The following is a 20992-nucleotide window of genomic DNA, read 5'->3' as shown; positions in this document are numbered from 1 at the left end:
TCAAAAGAATCTGAGGACTTCATTGTGGAGCAGTATAAACGTTTACGACAGAGGGATGGTTCTGGAGTAACCAAGTCAGCTTGGAGAATCACAGTGAGACAGCTAGAAAGCATGATTCGTCTGTCTGAAGCTATGGCCAGGATGCACTGCTGTGATGAGGTGAGTTTTCTTATTTAACCTTTTTATGTTAGTAGTGAAGTGTAACTGCTTTGCAAAGGGGCTACAACTCTAAAGCTGTGATTTCATGCATCCCAAGTGCAAAAATGGTTAGTGTATTCTTCCTTGCTTCAGTTCTCTTTAGTTTTATTTTTTGTTTGCTTTTTTTACATGCTTACTGTGCTCCTGGAGAGCAGAATGTACTTGATTTGTTAGTTTGGATGTTGCTTCCTTTTTCACAGATATTAACATTTTTGTAACTACTTCCACTCCCGTGCACTGATGTGACTGACGTCTTTGTTTGGAATATGTTTGTCAACTCCAGATGAAAGCATGAGCAGCAGTTTACTCCAGTGCTGATTAATATCAGAAAGCTTGCTCAGTGCTATAATAGAAGTGAAGTGCCAGTCAAGACCACCTGTTTCCTTACTTGTGCTTTTCTTAGTGGCTGGCAGTAGCATGATGCTTTTACTTGTCTGTTGTGTAGCCAAACGATAAGTTAGTAATGGTTTTGTACACTAACCATGATAAAGTGAGAAGCATACCAAGAAACGTGTGCATTTAAGCAAGATTTGCTTTTAAAATGTAATTTTCTAGCTGCATGAACCACTGCATCAGTGGACTGCTTCTTTCCTAAAAACTGTAATATACTAATACTGGGGGAAGAGGAAATGGCTATGAGGAAACCCTAAGCAAATATGTGGAGTACTTGGATGGTACAAGGAATTTCTTAAATTTAAAATGAGTTGCTCGGCTGAACAAATTACTCATTTGGGTATAAAATTAGACAAAAAATGTAGGAGTGAAAACACGAGTGTCCACAAGGAGATGCTTACAGGTAGATACATGCACAAAGTATACATGCACCACATGTATTTAAGGGAATTATTAAAGGCCAATTTACTAGCATTAGTAGATTGAATACCAGTGATACCAAATGTAGGGAACAAATGCATGAGATGGCCCTAGAATTTCAAGAGAGGCTACAATGAGACAGCAATAAAGGAAACCTTAAATGAGGTAACTAAAAATGTGGAAAGAGTGGCCAGACTGCTGTTTAGTGAAATCACGATTTGAATACTGACAGACATATAAAATGTGCGTGTTACCCTGCTGCAGTCATCACACTTGGGGTTATCCTGTTGTCGGGCGGTCCCGCAGTCGGCCTGAATTCCAAAGTCTTGGTCCAGCGTTGGTTGCTGTCGCTTCTTCCCTGACGTCAGTGCGCCAGGGATATATGAGGCATCCAACACCATTTTCTTCAGTCTTTCTTGCTGCGCGGTGCCAAAGCAGAAGCTTTTCTTCAGCTGGAAGTGGAGCTTTAGTTAAGGTGGTTAGAATTATGAACCGTTCCAAATACCAGTCACTTCTGGCCCAAAGCCATCAGGCATCTGCTAGAAAGCTGAAGATGAAGAGGAATTTCACTTTTCAACACTACTGACCCCAGGCATACATCCAGATCAACAAAAGAATGGCTTCACCAGAAGAAAATTAAAGTTTTGGAATGGCCTAGCCAGAGCACAGACCTAAATCCAATAGAAAATCTGTGGGTTGACCTGAAGAGGGCTGTGCACAAGAGATGCCCTTGCAGTCTGAAAGATTTGGAGCGCTTTTGCAAGGATGAGTGGGCAAATATTGCCAAGTCAAGATGACATGCTGATACTCCTACCCAAGAAGACTAAATGCTGTAATTTTAAATCAAAAGGTGATTCAACAAAGTATTAGTTTAAAGGTATGCACACTTATTATTGTACATTTATTTTTTTTATATTTTTCCTCTAACAGATTTGGTTTTTCAGTTGAATTGTACAGGTAGGTCACATTAAAGGTGGGAAAAATTTTGAATGATTTATTGTGGTCTCCTTTTTTATATCGCAAAAACCTGGTATTGTAACAGGGGTGTGTATACTTTTTAACTGTACAAGGGAATAAAATTAGATATGTAACTATATACAATAGAAGGAACAATGATGTGAAAAGAATAAAATGGAATATCTTGAGAGCTATGTCTGAATTAGAATGTTTGATAGATGATAAACCTAGGTTTGCTTATCGAAATTGTAAAAAATTAATAAGATTGTTATAAAGATTTTAAAATGGTGATAGTTTATTATAAACAGGATATTCCTTTGCTGTCGTTGTAGTTAGAGATCATGACTGATAACATTTTTGTACATCCAGTAATAGGAGAAGCATATAGGTTTTATGTCACTTGTAATATTGTATGTGGCTTATTTAGGAATTTGTCTAAAATGCTCTTGTTTTTATGTTGGTAAGTGCAGTCGTAGATTCAAAGACCGCATTATTGAACAGAAGTCTGACATACGTAGAAATGTTCAGTCGAATGCACTGGCAAGACATGTATAGTGATTGTGCTCATGAATTTAAGTTTAGAGCAATTGATGTCATAAGAATATTACAGGGGGTGATATTAATAATGCTTTAGAAATCTGTGAATACAATTGGATCCTAAGGTTAAAAGCTGAAAAACTTGGCATAAGCAATGCAGTTAATATTAAAACAAATGCAATGCCATTGATATTTATGTATGTATATGTATTTTGTTGATTACTCTGGGAACTTTTGTTTTTATTTCATGGCTGTGTCATGTGATTGTTTGGATTTTATTGTAAATTGTCAGGTTTTTTCAATACTTACTAGCAGTGATGAACGGTACTCCCCGAAACCTTTGCACTTGTATTTGCATGTTCTTGTTTTAATAAATAGCTTGTCTTATCTGCAGTTGAACAGTTTTTTTTTCGTTTTCTCTCTGACTTGGTTTGCCGCATTAATCCATTTGGTTTTGGTTCAACTATTTATCATCCCTGTAAATTGGTATGCACATGGTAATGTATACTGTTATATATAGTTTGGTAATGTATCTTACTTTACCATACTGTGACTGCAGGTTGCAAGTATTCTCACAAATGAGTTTTAAGGCATCATACTGGCACCCAAAATACCGAAACAGTAGCAATTTCTGTAATGGTGCCTGCTATAACTTTTGGTGTAATTGGATCCTTGTACCCCTCATGGACTGTGTGTAAGTTGGTGCGGTCTTTGTGATTGACATGCCAAAAGGCCATGGTGTCATATGCAAATTATGCATGAGTCAGTGACTTAGATTTGTCAGTGACATCATGCATACATTGGGTGCCAACCGAAACATATGGTATCTGTTATGCCATCTCTGCCTCTGTTAATGTAGAAACTAGTGATTCTAATTAATACAGAAAACTCATCCTAACCTGTGTACGGTCTGTTTCTGATTGTTCCAGGATCCCCCTTTTAAAATGGGCACTACCTAATAAGCCCTATCCATACAGCAATTGAACAAAAATTCATAAAATATGCACTTTTGTGAGAATATAATGAACTGTACTGGCAGTAGAAGGGGATATTCATTTCATTACTTAGCCCTCTGAAGAGTAAATGTCTAAGTTTATGCAAACCAGTGCAAAAAAAAAAAAAGATGCCATGAAAAGACAATAGCAAAGTATGTGAGCAAGGATTCAGTATGACTCGGAACTTGAAACAAAACTTTTAACTGTTCTATCAGCTCACAGTGAATCAGTAATGAACTACATTAAGTAAACCACAATAAAACTAAAAGATGAGAAAAATGTGATATACCAATGTCCCTTGTACACAGAATAGGTATAAAAAGGTTTTGTTAAACTAACTTTACATGAAATGAATTCCACGTATCTGCCCTAAAAGTGAAATATTTTCCCCTAAAAAGTGTTATGATAGCAAATGAAGACAGATAATTTGCGACAAAATTTATCCCACCCACCTTCTTAAAATGGCAACAAAAATAAGGACATCATTTTTAGACTGTAAAACGTACAAACTGCACCACAAACCAGTATATAGGAATACAAATGTTTAGATATGAATGTTTTGATGTGAAGCTTTATTGTACTAAGTATGGGGTTTTTACTTCTATTTTGTTTGCAAATTGTATTTGCTGTTTGGTCTGATGGCTTAGGTCCAACCTATACTGTAAAGTGTAAGGTCACATAACCATCATTAATTAGCATTCATTAGGTAATTAAGCCAAGAGGAGAGGGGGGGGGGGAGTGTATTTAAGAAGAACCTGAGCTGTTGTCAATTGTCTGAAGAAGTCTAGTTACTATACTAGTCGAAAAGCGCTTAATTTTACCTGTCATCCGTGTTCTTTTACTTTGGTTATTTTAATAAAGAGCTAAAGAGCTTTGGAGTTCTGTTCATGCTTTGGTTTGTGGTTTTCTGTCATTTAGACTGTGCCCAGTTGCTTTGGTTTGTGGTTTTCTGTCATTTAGACTGTGCCCTGTTGTGTGTGCAGCTTCTACACCTCGCCAGCAGACACTCGTGCAGCTCATTAGTGGCAAAGGTGATCACTAGTTAAAATTGCCACCTGAACCGGAACAGGTTTACAATAGCTGCAGAATTGTACAACAGGTGAAACAAGATCTGTGAAGCCCTGCTGTTCTGTAATGTAATAGACGTATGTGCTACTCGGCAGTAAGACCTATTTGATCAATTGCAAATTAACTTTTTTTTCCACTAACATTTTAATAATTTTTCTGCTTAGTAACATCCTGATGTTCATCGTGTTACACTGCTGCAGTCATTACACTTGGGTTATCCTGCCGTCAGGCGGTTCCCCAGTCGGCCTGAGTTCCAAAGTCCTGGTCCGGCGTCTGTTGCTGTCGCCTCTTCCCTGATGTCAGTATGACAGGGGTATATAAGATGCAGCCGATGCCATTTTCTTCAGTCTTTCTTGCCGTGTGGTGCCCGAAGCAGAAGCAGTTCACAAGTGCTGGTTGGCCGACTCCTGAGATTTTCATTCCGAATCCAGAACCAAAGTCTTCTACAAAGCTAAGTACCCCATTGGGGAAACTTTTTCTTGCCTCAGACCAATGTCAGTAAAAGTTAATAGCTGTATTTCTTGTGGGAAGCAAATGCAACATAAGGATTTCCACTCCTATTGTATTCCATGCCTAGGCCCAGACCACAACGTCACTGGTTGTCGGTTTTGTGCTAGGTTTAACAAATGCACTATTAAATGTTGGTTTGATTTTGCCCGACATTATTTTGGTAGAAAATTCAATTACACTATGCAGTCGGAACTTCTGACAACCGGATTGCATAAAAAGCGCAAAGACAAGGACAGGCATCAGAGGCTCAAAACTGACGACAAGGCCTCTTCTAGGCTGGTCGCCGGTTCTCCGGTTTTCAGCGAGGCGCCTACGCAGCTCCTGACGACCGCATCCACAGAACCACAGACCGCCTCAGACTCCCACATGGAGCTGGCTGGGCCTTTGGACGCTCTGTTTTCAGCCTACCGAAACTAACCCTTCTGAGGGAACCGAAGTAGCTGAGCAATCCACAGCTTCAGAGGGTGTCTTCAGACCTACCCAGTTAACCATTAAACCCTCTGCTAAGTCTAAGGCCCCATTAAAAACAAAGAAACAGATACAGCATTCTCCAGGACAGGCTTCCATGCCTAAAAAACAAATGCTCAAAATGGCCGAAGACCTAATCACCGTGATCAGGGGGTCCCATCCCCCTCCTGATAAAAGGCTCAGGCAGGATGCAGATTATGACTCTTCCGACCAGGTGTCCATTTCTTCAGATTCATCCTCAGACGTAGGATATTCCTTACCCTCTTAAGAGGATTCAGATGCTGAGGAATCTATTCCATCAGCTTCTCCACCTGAGGACTACTCCTTTGGGGAGACCTTACATACCATGAGGGAGCATTTCCATTGGGAAGGCCAGGATTACTCAGAATCCAAGAAAAGGCTCCGAGAATTCCCTTTGTTGCCTCAACACAGACCCCTTGCTATTCCGCCAGTGTTAGATATTGTGGATGATGTGTACACTGAATCCAGCTTAAACCCTGACTCCTTACCTCCAGCCCCAGTTAAACCTGTAGATATTACAGAGTCCCTGACTCTCACAAATTTCTGTATAAAAGCCCTGTTGCTGACCCTGAAACTATTTCTCAGGGACCTATAGGGATTAAGGCCTCATCAGCAAAAAAACCCAGTTCCCTTTGACAGATTCCAGAGCATTAGACAGATGGGGAAAGAAAGTATATACTTTTGCAACTTTAGCAATGAGAGCCTTAAATTGCCAGTTTCACATGATAAAATATCGGCAATTTTTGATGTCTCAGTTGAAACAAAAGATACTTCCAGATTCAGATCCTCCTAATTTTAAAGAAATGCAGGATTTATTGCATGCAGCTGAACAAGTGGTAAAACATACTTTGCAATGTGGGTTTGATTCCTTAGAGGCCTCCTGTAGAGCAGCAGTTACAGGCTCTGTCATTAGAAGGCATGCTTGGTTAAAGGAACATACATTACCAGATCATGTTAAGGCAAAATAATTGGACGCACCTTTGCAGTGGGATGTGTTTGGAGTTGAGGCAGAGGAGAGGTATTAAAGGAGGAGGATAAAGCAAAATCCATGCAAACGGTGAAGGATTTCTTACAGGTTCAGCCTCCTATTTTTAGCAGAAATTGGCCAACAAAGAATTGGTCCTTTTCAATCACAGACAGACCTCAGAGGCAGATACAGACGTCCAAAAGGTAGAGGTCAAGCACAAGGTCCTTACAGGCCTCGACAATAGGGTACACCAGGCCAGAAAGAAGGGGAAGACTGGCCACAACCTTATAAAAAGCAGCCTCAACGACTTCCCACTACAGCTGCCAAACAGTTCTCTCTTGGCAGCCCCCTTAGGAGGAAAACTGGCACTTTTCTATCACAATTGGCTTTGCATCACCAAAGACAAATGGGTTCTCAACATTGTATCTCAATGTTACAGGTTCCAATTTCACACTTTAAGGTTAAAAAGAATGCCAAATCTGCCACCAAATCAGTGGGCAGAGGCTCAAAAAGAAATTACAGCACTCATGAACATGAGAGCTATTCAAAAGGTGCCACCACAGGAGGAAGGACAAGGGTTTTATTCAAGACTCTTTCTGGTTCCCAGAAAGGACAAAGCCTGGAGACCCATTCTGGATCTTTCTTCTTTAAACACTTGCCTGGATGTTCTGAAACTCAATGTTGACACTACAGCAGCTTCTTCCCATGCTGGGCAAGAAAGCTTGGCTCGTGACTTTGGACCTCAAGGAGGCATACCTGCATGTCCCTATCAGACAAAACTGCAGAAGATACCTCAGATTTCTAGCTGGTTCAATGCACTATCAATTCTCTGCACTGCCCTTTGGTTCATCTACTGCACCCAGGGTCTTCTCAGTGCCTGGCACCAGTAATTGCATTTTGCAGACAAAAAGGAATTCAAATTTATCCATACCTGGACAGCTGCCTTATTCAAGCAGAGAGCAAGGACATTCTTCTAAAGCATCTGGCGTTCGTAAAAAAGTTAAGTTGCCTGGGGTACACAGTAAATGAAATAAAATCAAAACTAGTGCCCTCACAACAGATAATATTCCTGGGTGCCAACTTGAACACAACGGCCCAGATGGCTTATCTCGCGCCAGACAAGCAAGGACAACCGACTCAATACTTTCAATTGATGGCAACAAAGACCCAACTCCCTGCAAGAAAAATTCTGCAGGCCTTGGGCTACATGGCATCTTGCATACTACTAATTCCATAGGCCAGACTGCATATGAGGAAACTACAATGGTACCTAAAGAGTGTATGGTCTCAACACTGTCAAAGTTTGGAAACAGTTATACCACTAATTCCTTGCCTTCAACAGGAATTTTGCTGGTGGGCTCAAGCTTGTCACCTCAACAAGGGACAGCCTTTTACTCAACCCACAGCCAGGCAAACACTGACAACAGATGCATTGGATTACGCCTGGGGAGCACACATGGCAGGAAAATGTATTCAGGTCGAGTGGCCCACAGAGCACAGGCATCTTCACATCAATCAAAAAGAGATGCTAGCTGTACAAAATGCACTTATAGCTTTCAAGGACCTGCTGCATCCAGGACAACTACTACTAAAGACGGACAACACCACAGTTATGTGGTACATAAACAAGCAAGGGGGCACGCATTCCTACCCCCTCTGCAGACGAGCCATGACCTTGTGGAACACAGCTCTAGACTACCAAGTTCATCTGCAAGCACAGTTCCTGTCAGGAAAGAAAAACACACTGGCAGACTACCTAAGCAGAAACATCATGGATCCCCACGAATGGGAATTAAATCCACAAGTATTCAGAATGATAACACAAAAATGGTGGAGCCCGGACATAGATCTGTTTGCATCCTCAAAGAACTGCCAGCTACAGAAATTCTGCACAAGGAGTTGCCATCCACAAGCATGGAAAGTGGATGCCCTCTAATTCAGCAGGAAAAAACTACAAGTATACGCTTTCCCTCGTTTACCTCTCCTTCCAAAGGTACTCATAAAAGCCAGGCAAGAAGAGCCAAAGATGATCCTGATTGCACCAGACTGGCCACGCCAGCACTGGTACCCAATCTTAAAGAACATAGCACAAGAACCACCCTGTATTTTGCCTCAAATCCCACATTTGCTGACACAGCACAACAATCAGATACTCCACAGCCAGCTAAAGACCTTAAACCTAGCTGCATGGAAAATCCCTTAGTCAAGCAAGCAATGCCTCAATCCAAAGCTGTTATGGATGTCATTCTGGAGGCCAGAAGGCCTAGCACCAGGAAAGCCTACTCGGATAAATGGAAGAGATTCTGTGCCTGGAACCAGGCGCACAGCCTTGACCCTCTTGTCCCAAACATTCTTCAGATACTTCAATATTTAACTGTGATGCTGGACAAGGGCCTCTCCTCATCAATCAAGATCCATGCCTCAGCCATTTCTGCTCATTACAACACGGATCCACCAATTTTTTCTAATCCTTTGCTCAAACAGTACCTGAGAGGGGCTAAAAACATAAGACCGCCCCATAGAGCACCTACCCCAACTTGGGTCCTCAACTTTGTTTTGGAAAAATTAACTTTACCTCCTTTTGAGCCAGCTAACACAGCAGAATTAAAATACAGATCTTTGAAAACTGCTCTGCTACTGGCAAGGACAACAGCACAAAGAGTTTCAGAATTACAGGCACTAATGGCAGTGGAACCTTTCCTCATTTTCCACCAGGATAAGGTGTCGTTAAGAACTAACCCTACGTTTATGCCAAAGGTGATATCAAGTGTGGCTCTAAACCAAACTATTCATTTGCCAACTTTCTATCTAAAACCACAGAACAAGGGGGGAGAAACTACTACATTCTTTGGACATTCACGGGCAGTTACGCTTCTACTTGGACAAAACCAAAGCTTTCAGAAAATCTGAGCAATTATTGGTAGCATATGCTGCAGGGAGCACAGGGCAAAGCCATTTCAAAACAGACTATTTCAAAATGGATAGGACATTGCATACGTTTCTGCTATTCTTACCTTGGGAACCCTTTACCTAGCAGCATTAGATCTCACTCCACCAGAGCAACAGCCACTTCAACTGCCTACCTACCAAGGATATTTTGGAAACCGCAACATGGAGTTCTGTGCATACCATCACCAAGCATTAAGATTTGCCCTTATACTCCAAATCCAGAGCTGGCTTCGCCACTGCTGTGCTACAGGGCCTTATAGCCACCCCTAATGCCTTATAGAACCAGCCTCCCTACCTCAACTTTGGGATTCCACCCAAGTGTAATGACTGGAGCAGTGTAACACGATGAACATAGTACAGTTTTGTACCTACCATAAATGTAGATGTTCGAGTGTAAACACTGCTGCAGTCCAGGTTACCCTCCCTCCTTCCCCTCTTACTTATGCCTTCTACCCTTTACTACCTATGGGGAGCATTTGCTGGTAACTGAAAGTTGTTGTTGTTTGCTTTTCTTATGTATGTTTTATTAGCAATTTGAATTGTCTACCTATTTGGGGGCACCTGACATCTGGGACAAGAAAAACTGAAGATAATAGCGTCGGCTGCATCTTGTATACCCCTGTCGCACTGATGTCAGGGAGGAGGTGACAGCAAGCGATGCCGGACCAGGACTTTGGAACTCAGGCCGACTGGGGAACTGCCTGACGGCAGGATAACCCAAGTGTAATGACTGCAGCAGTGTTTACACTCTAACATCTACATTTATGGTAGGTACAAAACTGTACTTTCTTTATATAACCTTGCTCTTTTCTCACTGTACTGACGTGCTGAATACCTGATGACTATTCATGAGGCCACTGAGGACATCCCCATACACATCATTGGGTGGTGGGTGCGGTTTTCAGGCCTTGCAACTGTGCTTCAGTGTGGGGTACAAAAATATAATTATGCTTTACTTTTATTTCAGCAATGCCTGCTGCCTGTAAGTGGTTGATTTTCCAAGTCCCTGCTTACACTACCAAGGGTAGCAGAACTTGTCAGAGATTTGTGATGCATGGCTAGGCTTAATAAAGCCCAAGTGGTCTTTAGCCTAGCACACACTTATGAACCTATAATGAGATTGTTTAACAAAGCCTGTTGCTTCGACTGTCCGGCAGCCATGATGAGTAGAATGTTTGCAGTGCTGGGCTGTTAGCCTACATACATTTTAGATATGCTCACTACCTTTTACAGAGTGTGCTTCTTGATAAATGCACACTTTGTGCTCCAGCTGCCTCTTGCCTGGTCATCTCACTTTGACGAGGATAGTTGTTGCTGGGTCACATTGGAAAAAAATGTACACTTATTTTTAGGGCTTTAAATTGCCAGATTATGATAAAACATCAAGCTGACATTTTGAAGCATAGAGAAGACTTAGTAAAATAAATCCCTGATGAAGCACTAGGGGACTATATGCTAACCGACCTACACCATTTTCAAAGTTGAGAATCAGTCTGTTGAATTTAAGTCCTTCAGACCACAACTTGACAGCAAGCAAACTGAGCAGATATTGCAGAAAGTTGGATCCAAATGCTTTACATTTGCAGCTATAGGTTGGGGTGCCCAGTGATGGACTTGGTTTTAGTTTAGAGCATAACTGTGCTAGGTAATGTGCTCCAGGTACCTTTGGTGCTTTTAGAATTCTGTGGTCAGGTGGTCTCCTTTTATGCTTTTACTGACTGGACAAATGCACAGAATGATTCCATCTTGGGCACCTGACCCTAGGCACAGACAGATGAGCACATTTCAGAGAGGGGAAGCATACCTCTGAACTTAACACAAGAAATTTGGACAAAACCAAAAATAATGTGGTGACAAAGGCCCGAAACTAAGGACAGAGTTTAAATATTGCTCTTATAAACTTAGACTAATATGATTTATGGTCTGAAAGTCAGATATGTCATTTTTTCATTAATGACTTTAGTCCTCTGTAATTTGCCAGAAAACCGTAGATTTTATGAGTACAGGCCAAATATATGAGGCAAAAAATTTGGGCATTCTGCGACAAACTGTACAGTTGAGAGGTATGAGGGTAAGGCAGGATTTTTACAATTTTAGTAAGAGTAGGTCTAGGACTTTGTTGTGGAAGTCTAACCTTCCAGCAGAGAGGCCAGGATTTTAAATGGACATCCCTTTAAAGAATGGACATCCCTTTAAAGATCAGTAGGTCAACCTTTTTCAGTCTCGTGGCAGATGCTGACTTTATAGTCTGCTAGATGGTTTCCTTCTCACCAGGTTCTCGAGCAGCTCAGCTTGTCTCAGGACTTTTAAGCCCTTTAGGCAGGTACTGAATTTCTATTGTCAGTTGCATCTGCCAGAGGAAGAGGGGTCAGTCTTATGGTCAGACAGAAAACTCCAGGAATGTTAGGTGGAAGAGTTAAATTGGTCTCGTGTCACCCCCCCCTTGGGTTTGCCAAGGCACTGAGGACACTGTCCTTTCTGATTCATCTTCAGAGGATATCCTCGGACAAACTCTTAAGACGGACTTCAAGTAAGTTGGTAGAGAGGCATCAGAGGCACAAAAGAGGTACTTCAACTCATTGGGCTTGAATGCCCAAAGTGTCTGTTGCTGTAATTTTGGGAACCCTGAGGATGCTGCTTTTTTTTTTTTTCCTCTACAGCCTTTAAGGAAGTGAATTAAGTCCCCTGTTCTTGGAAAGCTGACCGGTTCTACTGGCTACAGTACTCCAAGTATCTGTGTAGAACTGTGGCTGTAGTTCTAGTGATGGTGTCTCTGGATCCGGAGAAAGGCTCTAGGTTGGTTCCTGCTCCCACCAGACTTCCTACTGACAGAGCAGAACTGCAAACAGGATTGGAAAGAAAGTATACACACCCACCCTGATAATTAAAATGAGCTTTCGGGCAATCAGTTGCAGAACGCACAAGGCTAAACTTTAGATAGCTCTTTGTGGAGGTGTCTAATTCTAAAACGAAGGTAAAATGTAAAGCTAACCTCACACATATTGCTATTCCAGTGCTAAAATATACCATAGAATGTGGTTTTGATACTGTTGATACAACATCCGGGGTAGCAGGTATGAGCTGTCATCAGGCGACATGCTTGGCTTGAAACTTGACATCCTGTGGCAGGGAGTGAAGCCTCAAATCTTTAATGTCCCCTTGATACAGAACTGTTTGAGATCCCAGCATCTGAAATCAAAAACACGGAAGAGGGGAGGAAAGCAGCTTTTTCAACTCCCTCCTAAAACAGTATTTTAGAATTTACCCTTCCAAGTTGGGTCTGTTTTTTTATTCCAGGCTAGGAAATGGTAAGCCTGCAAAAGGTTAGTCACTTAAAAATAAATGGCAAGTAGACAGCAAGGCAAAGCCTGGTGGGACCCCATGAGCCTACTCCCCAAACAGGAAGCAACATTGATTACATGGAATTCCTCCCCTTCTTTACCAGTTACATACCCCAGCCCTCCTCCAGAATAGAATTGCAGGCCGAATCTCGTCTTTCCTCCCTCTTTGGGAGTCCATTATGAATGCCAAATGGGTATTTCAAATTGCCAGAGGTCTACAATTTGCAGTGGGGGATAAAAATTCCCCACCTGGCAGCCCCCCCCCCCCAGCCCAGTGCAGAAACAGAGCACTTGATAGATCACTTGTTTTCCCTCCATCGTTATGGACCTCTTGGTAAAAGGACTCCTAGATGTTCTCCCTGTGTAGGAGGAGAACAAAGGGTTCTATTCCAGACTCATTAGTATCCTGAAAAGCAAACTCAACTTGGAAACATCAGGGCTCTGTAATACATTGTATACAGCATTCTAAAACTTCAAGCCAGACTGTTTGTGAAAATTCCAGGTTGTACTTAAGGTCCACATTGGATCAGTACTCTCCTGTGTAGCAAGTGAACTGGAAAATAGGACTGTGAAGAGGAGTTTTAAATATAGGGGTGTATTCACTCAAAATCCCAACCAGGATTTTACAGTTACCCTTTAGATTTGTTGGGGGAGCCTTCTCATACAGCCTGAATATGCAGGGGGGAGTGGAGGATGCTTCCAAGATGACTATACAATTGTAAATGTTTGCCTCAATTTCAGGGCCTCAAAGCCTTCAGAAAAATATAGGCAAAAGGTAGTAAGTGATGACTGTCAGCATTAGTGATGTGGTATGTCAACAAGCACGAAAGGTACAAAAGTATCTTGCACACTTTGCAGGTTAGTCACAATTGTCTTAAGTCAGATATTTAGAAAAGGATAGGAGCAAAAGTCGTCTGCAATAGGCTAACTAGGGATGTCTTCCTTCAAGTAATGTGCAGCTGTTCCTCTGGAAGACCTGTTTGCATCACTGGACAACAGCAGCAAAGCAAGTTCTGCTAAAGAACATCTTGCTAAGAAGTTTGGGCAGCAAATGTGGTAGACCTTAACAGGTCTGTTACTGTACACTTTCCTTCCAGTCTCCTTTTGCTTGTCTTGATTTGAAATTTGAGGGAAGAGAGGCACAGGATGCTGTTAGCACTCTTTGGGCTTTGACACCACTGATTCTACATAATAGAAATGTGTAGAGAAGACGTCTGGTGCTACCCACAATGGTGGATCTGACCTAGAATAAGTCCTCATAACCCCAATATGCTGTTACTGCAGATCATTGCATAGATATCTCAATATGATGCCTTTTAGACACTTGTGCATACAGAACATTCTATTGAGGCTGCTCACTCAAGTGCGCTAGCCTGTGTAAAGTATTTACTGTGCATTTTCTGTTTGCCTGTTTAGAAAAAAAACAAAAAAATCATTGTTTTCCTGCCTTTCCTGAGCTAGAATAGTCCCTAATACAGATATTGCTGTATTCTGGACTTTAGAATTGTTCCTGTGTTGCCCATATCCTTACTTGGATAGAAGGAAGCGTCTTTGTTCACCAGTGGGAGTGGGGAGCTTTGAGCAGCCTATCTGTCCCTGGAGGAGTGATCTCAGCACATAATCTTGTTGTTTATTGGACGTTTTGGGCTAATTCCTAGCTCTTTCAAGTCCCCTGTTGAAAAACCCGCTTTAGTGCGGCTTTGCGCGATTTTGTGCATACCGCAGCATAGGGCAGCGCCGCCTAAACGGGTTTAAAGTATTACCGGCTCCACAGTCTGCTCTTCACTTTTTCCCTTGGAACTGATCTGTATCTCAAAAGAAGCACTCTATTTTCACTTTATAGCCTTTCACTTGCACTTGGAAGAAATTTTAAAGCACTAAAACCTCTTATACTCTTCTAAATACTTAACTAATCCTCCTACATCAGTCAAAAGTAGTAATCATAAATATCCTGACATGTCCAAAGATCAGTTTCATGTGTACTCTCCAGTCCAGCTGGTGAATATGGGAATCTTAAGGCAATGTTACAACTGCCTTATGTACACAGACAACCCTCTCCTCCTCCCAACAAACTCAAATATATGTGAGAGATGCAACTATATTGCCAAACTGGAGGCTGAGCTCTCTCGACCCATGACTGGCACAGTCAATCAGGAGAAGGTAACCACACACACCACAAATCCAGTCTCACATAGACCTATAGCAACAACAAACCAAACACATAAACACACAAAAACATACTCTGAGGATCTAAATAAAAATCTGCCTAAGCAGCAGAGACCTCCAAACAACTGCTACCCCACAACAATACCCACGTATCACACAGTCCACAAAGTCAGTGTGCCACACAGTCACAGCCCTTAAGGCTAAACACACCAAATACACTTGTAATAGGTGACACACTGACGTCCCACTCACCAGGCTGAACAAGGAGAAGGTCACTGTAAGCTGTCTGCAGGGTGCCAGGATCTGCCACATAACACACGCACTTGGGTCACTCTCAAAGCAAGTACAAATATGACTCCATCATTGTCCATTCTGGTGTGAATGACCTGATGTACCTCCGTGGACTATATGAAAAGAGACAGAGGAGCTCACTGATCATGTAGCCCAAGCTGGTATGATCCTGACCTTGAGTAGCATCTTACCCTCACCAAGAATGATGCCACAGTATAAAGACAAAATGATAAGTTTTAACAATTGGTTAAAGTACTGGTGTCATTCAAAGGGGATCCAGTGTCTGTCAGCCTGGGATGACATGCTTGACAAGACACGTTGCTTCACTAGGGACGGCTTGCTCCTGTCACCCCTGGGCTTTCGAATACTGGCTAAGGCTCTTTCCACCCCCATAGTGCCTTTTTAGGCAAGGCTCAAAAGACAAACCCACCTCCATAGACAATACAAGGAAAAAGAAACTAAGGGTAATGCTGCTTGACGCCAGAAATCTAAACCTCAAAATGCACGCACTCGAGACTCTCCTCAGTATGGAGAACATAGATGTCTGTGCAGTAGTAACAGAAACCTGGTTCAAGGCTCCCGAAAGCACCCCAGCACTACCAGGTTATACTTCATACCATGCTTTTCGGCCACAAAACTTGGACTGAACCACAAAAGGAGGGGGAGTATCCATATACATCAAAAATACCCACACCTCCAGGTTAGTAGCACTGCACAAAGCAATAGAAACCATCCACGTGCAACTAACAGTGAGCAAAACTGCCTTTCAGTTTATAGCCTGCTACAGACCACCCTCCCAAACTCAGGATCCCCACTCGGCCTTCATGAGAGCACTGGAGAACATAAGGTCTCTCCAAACACCATTATATTGGGTGCCTTCAACTACCCAAACATTGACTGGGTAAACTACTTAAGCCCACACCCTCGCCCAATGGTTCCTAGAATTTATAAACTCAAATGCTATGGAACAACTGGTCACCACCCCCACAAGAGGGGAAAACATATTGGATCTGGTCATCACAAACATAGGGACTCTGTTCCACACCAGAGGTAATACCCCTCACTGGTAAGGTCAGACCACAAAATAATCTCACTGGACATCCATATCCCGTCCCCACTCCCAGCCAAGGTAACCACGGTGAAGAACTTCTCAAAAGCTAACTTCACACTTCTCAAAACTGAAGTGGTATCCTTCAAAGCCCCTGGGCCAGTGGAAAACACGACTAAAACCGCAGAATCCTTCACAAACGCATTCTGTGGACACCTACAGGAATGTATGGATCGTGCCATCTCAGATAAAACCAAGACTCACTCCTCCAAAGGCAGGAGACCTGTCTGGTGGACCCCGACCATAAATAAGCTGTACAACAAAAGGAGGAAGCTACTACATGATAAAGCAAAATCCCAAAAAGGGAAGGCATCTCTAATCAGTATTAGCCAGAAGCTACGATCCCTCATAAAATCATCTAAGGCCAGCTTCGAAAGAAAAATTGCACAAGATACTAAGGACAATCACAAGGCCTTCTTTAGTTATGTCAGGAACCTGAGCGGCAACTCCCAGATATGCTCAGTTAGTGCAAAATGACAAAAAATACACTGAACCCACAGACATTGCCAACATCCTGGCAGACTGATTCAGTGCAAATCCCCCCCCCCATCCCCCCCAAAAGAGCAAATCACCATCCCAACAGAGTGTAGCCTCCCAGACATCACAGATGAACAGGTGAGTGCTGCCCTCTCCAAAGCAAAAAAACACAGCATCAGTGAGACCGGACAGTGTCCCGAGCCGCATCTTACACAAGAGCTACAAGATTAACTTAACCCTCACTGTTCAAGCTCAGCCTTACCACAGGATATGTACCCAAGGAATGGAGTACAGCAACGGTAGTCCTGCTCCACAAGGGAGGTGCCACAGCGGACCCCGGAAACTATCGCCCTATAAGCCTGACTAGCCTGGTCTGCAAAGCTATGGAGTGTATCATCATGGAACTCGTAAACAATGACATCGGAAACCTTCAGACACTGGATCCTACCCAGTTCGGCTTTGTTAAAGTCAGATCTTGCCTCTTGAACCTGGTCGACGTCTTTGAAACAGTTACCACGGTCATAGATGAAGGGAAGGTAGTCCACACAGCCTACCTGGACCTCGCAAAAGACTTCGACACAATACCCCACTCTGGTATCATAAATAAGCTCACTAGCTTAAATATCAACCCCTATGTCACAAGATGGGTTGCGAACTGGCTCAGGGATAGAACCCACATGGTCAGAACCCACATGGTCAGAATTGCAGGTGCCTTGTCAGACTCTAAACCAGTTACAAGTGGAGTCCCACAAGGTTCAGTCCTGGGACCTCTCTTGTTCGGTATTTATTTCTCTGAGGTACAGGCAAACACGGGAGGACTATGGCTGACCAAGTTCACAGATGACTGCAAACTGGGTGCCATAATAAACTCTCCGGCTTACACAAGCATCCTCCAAAAGGGTCTCTCAGAGACAGATAACTGGTGCCAAAGTCATGGCCTAAAGCTAAATGCTAAAAAATGCATAGTCATCCCCTTTGGGAAAAACAGTGCCCACAGACTACCACATAGGAGATAACACAAGTACAGAGGAAGTAATTAGGGATTTGGGGACCCAAGTAGATAGTGATCTTTCCTTTGACAATCACGTTGCCAAAGTGTTTAGAAAGACCTTCTATATAGCCCACCTCATCACGAAAGGTTTCACATCTAGATCAAGAGAGGTCTTTGTGCCACTCTATTCATCACTCATCAGGCCCATAATTGAATACAGTGCCCCATTTGGGATGTACCTTACCCGACACCTGCAGCAACTGGAAACACCCCAAAAGTACCTCACCAAGAGGATCAAGGGACTCAAACAGATGCCCTATGCAGTTAGGCTAAAGAAACTCCAGCTCTACTCAGTTGCTTACTGCCTACTCAGAAGCGATCTGTGCCTGACATAGAGCCATGTCCAACCCAGAATTAATGGACATGCTCCACCTCAAGAAATCCAAATCTTAGAGCTACACGCTCCACAGACTTAAACCTCAGCACAGAAATAAATGGGACATACTGGAGGGACAGATTCATATCCCAGAGACTCCCTTCACTCTGGAACAAACTCCCAGTCCAGGTTAGGCAGAGCCCCTTACTGACTCTCTTCAAGAGAAATCTTGACGAGTGGATGGGAGATCGTAAGTATACCCCCGGGATCTCTTCTGGGTCCCTGCTAGACAGAGGCTCAATAAACTAACTGTAAAGGGGCTATATTCTGTGACCTACTATTCAAAGGCACAGTCAACAAATCTAAAAGGGTGGCGAAAGCCAAACACACTCTGGCTAGGCTTATAAATGCCCTAGGGCAGATAGCCTAGTATCAACCTATGAACTTTTATTAGGGAGACAAAAAAAGCTAACTACAAGGAAATGCTGTATTTGCAAGTGGAGCTGATAACCATCCAAGAAGGGCAGGACATGAAAGCAGCAGTGGTGCCCATGGTACAGGGCTGGCTTACACGTCAGCTGAACTAATCTCTCTGCCATATTAGCTATCTTCCTCTGGATCAGCCCTTAGCCACATTGAGACCAATGAAACTGTTCCTAAAAGGAATTTTTTCACACAAGACCACCAAGGAAAAGGATTGCACCTCCCTGGGACCTAAATTGTGTCCTAGAAAAACTTAAACTCCTCCACCCGCCAACCAGCTACTACAATATTTTTTTAGGTATTTCAAGTGGAAATATGCTGTGCTTCTGGTTATTACCTCAGCTAGGAGAGTAAACTGCAAGCTACAAGATCTTCATTATTCTTCCTTCCCATAAGGCCTTGGGGTATGCTCAGATGCTGTTATTGGTTGGGGTAGCTACAGTCTCCTTTCCTTCTGATTCTTCTTACTCATTCACATATACCTGGTTACTTCTGTGTATACCCATGTCTTCCCTTAGCTTTGAATTTCTTACAAGGACTTCTAGTCTCTGTTTTGGGCCTAGGAAGCTTTGAAAGAAATCAGGTGAACACTTTCACACTGGAATGTTCTGATGTACCAAGGATCAGTTGTACTGTGTGCTGAAGGGGAAGGTCCTGAACTCGAAGTTTGGGCCAGGTATATTATGGACCCTAATAGCAAAGTCCCTGCAGTGATGTGCTGCAGTCTGGTATGGCGAGTTCCCACACAATTTTATTTTTCTGGTAGATGTCCCTTCATCTTGAAGGATATGCAAGTTGCAGGCTCAGTGTATTGTTTAACAGTGTTATTCTGAGGACCAACCCTTCTTTAATGCCTAGGATGGTCTTTTTTGCAACACTTTGATTTTCACAAAATACAAGCAATTTCCGGTTCGATTCTCGGCTAGAGCGTCTTCTCCGTGGAGACATGCATGAATGGGCGTAAGGTTGTGCATCAGAGCTGGCAACTCAGCATGTAAAAATTTACTGCCAATCATTAGCGGACCGGAGTTCTGCTCTAGCGACCCCTAACCAGGAAAAGCCGAAAGATACAGCAACAATCAGTTTCTATATCATTTGAACAAATTAACATAGAATCAAACTATATACAAAGCCCATAACAAATATATACTTGCATTAGAATAATTATATTTTGTCTTAATTTTTTTAAGTTTCATCCAGGATAATTGTTAGTTAGTTTTGTTGTTCTTAAAGCAAAGTTCAGTAGTTTTGCATACAGTTTTGGCCAGTAAAATAAATTTGGTGAATGAGAGGAAGTTTTTACTCTTCCAATTTGATGTGGGGATTTTTCTTGCAATTGCAAGTAAAGACCAGAGAAGTTGCACGTGTGTCCTTGGAATATATACTGGTATTGGTGCATTAAATAATAACAGTGAGTCTCAGATTTCACATTTGTCCGACCACAATGCCTTTGCAAAGTTCTTAAACTCTTTCCAAAAGGGAATGACTTTTTACATTCAAGAAACATGTATCCAGTCTGCACATAATGTTTAGTCACAACTCCAACATTTGTGACTATTATTTCTTGATATTAATGCTATTTTGTGTGGGTTGAAGAAACTCCTGTGGATGAATTTCCATGTGAAAATTTTCCAAAAAGGAGATTTTGTTGTGTTATTGATTGATTTGAGTATTAAGGTTTTATAATTTTCTGAAAAATTAGATTAATTTATTTTTTTTGTACATAACTCCATAAAGAATCTTCAGATATTTGCAAATCCGCTCTTAAGGTTTTGTATATCTTAGATGGTGAAAATCCCTTGTTACAAGTTATTTTTCACAAAAGAGAGTATTTTTAGTTGTGAAGGAATATTTCACTTGATTTTTAAAAATATTTACTACATGCTCCTAAGATGGTCTTAGTTGGTGCTTAATCAAATTATTCAATTGCAGTTTTTCTACCATAACCCACAGAATGAAGGAGAGGATTTATTGGTCGCTTGGTGTACAGACTTCATTTCCCATGTATTGTATGTCCAAAACACTGGATTTCAGACTGCAGCTTTTTGTATGTATAGTTTTTTTTTTTTTTTTAAATTTAAACCAGGGAGAGAGAATCTAGTTTTCAAGTAGCTTTCCAACTGTGTATTTGTTGGGAAAGCAGTAAGAACTCTGGATGATCCCAGGAGAGCATTCTCTGAGTGAATCATTTGTAAAGAAGGCTGGTGGCTTTCTGGAATCTGTAAGGCAGCCACTTGGAAAAGGTGTGGATAGGTGACCAAGTATATTAGCTAGAA

At 42.2% G+C, this 20992-nt stretch overlaps 1 protein-coding gene across 1 annotated transcript in view; it reads left to right on the top strand.

The window, feature by feature from the left end:
- MCM6 (minichromosome maintenance complex component 6) overlaps positions 1–20992 on the top strand; it is a gene marked incomplete in the record, with an annotated part of 261103 nt that overhangs the window by 185651 nt on the left and 54460 nt on the right. The window contains 1 exon segment of the mRNA XM_044074961.1: positions 1–159. This exon segment is cut by the window's left edge and continues 3 nt beyond it. Coding sequence (XP_043930896.1) covers positions 1–159 — 159 coding nt within the window.

This window comes from Protopterus annectens, chromosome 6.part0 (genome assembly GCF_019279795.1).
Source record: "Protopterus annectens isolate FY-2018-M chromosome 6.part0, PAN1.0, whole genome shotgun sequence".
NCBI lineage: Eukaryota > Metazoa > Chordata > Ceratodontiformes > Protopteridae > Protopterus > Protopterus annectens.
The sequence above is the reverse complement of the archived record's forward strand: the minus strand, read 5'-3'. Positions and strand labels throughout refer to the sequence as shown.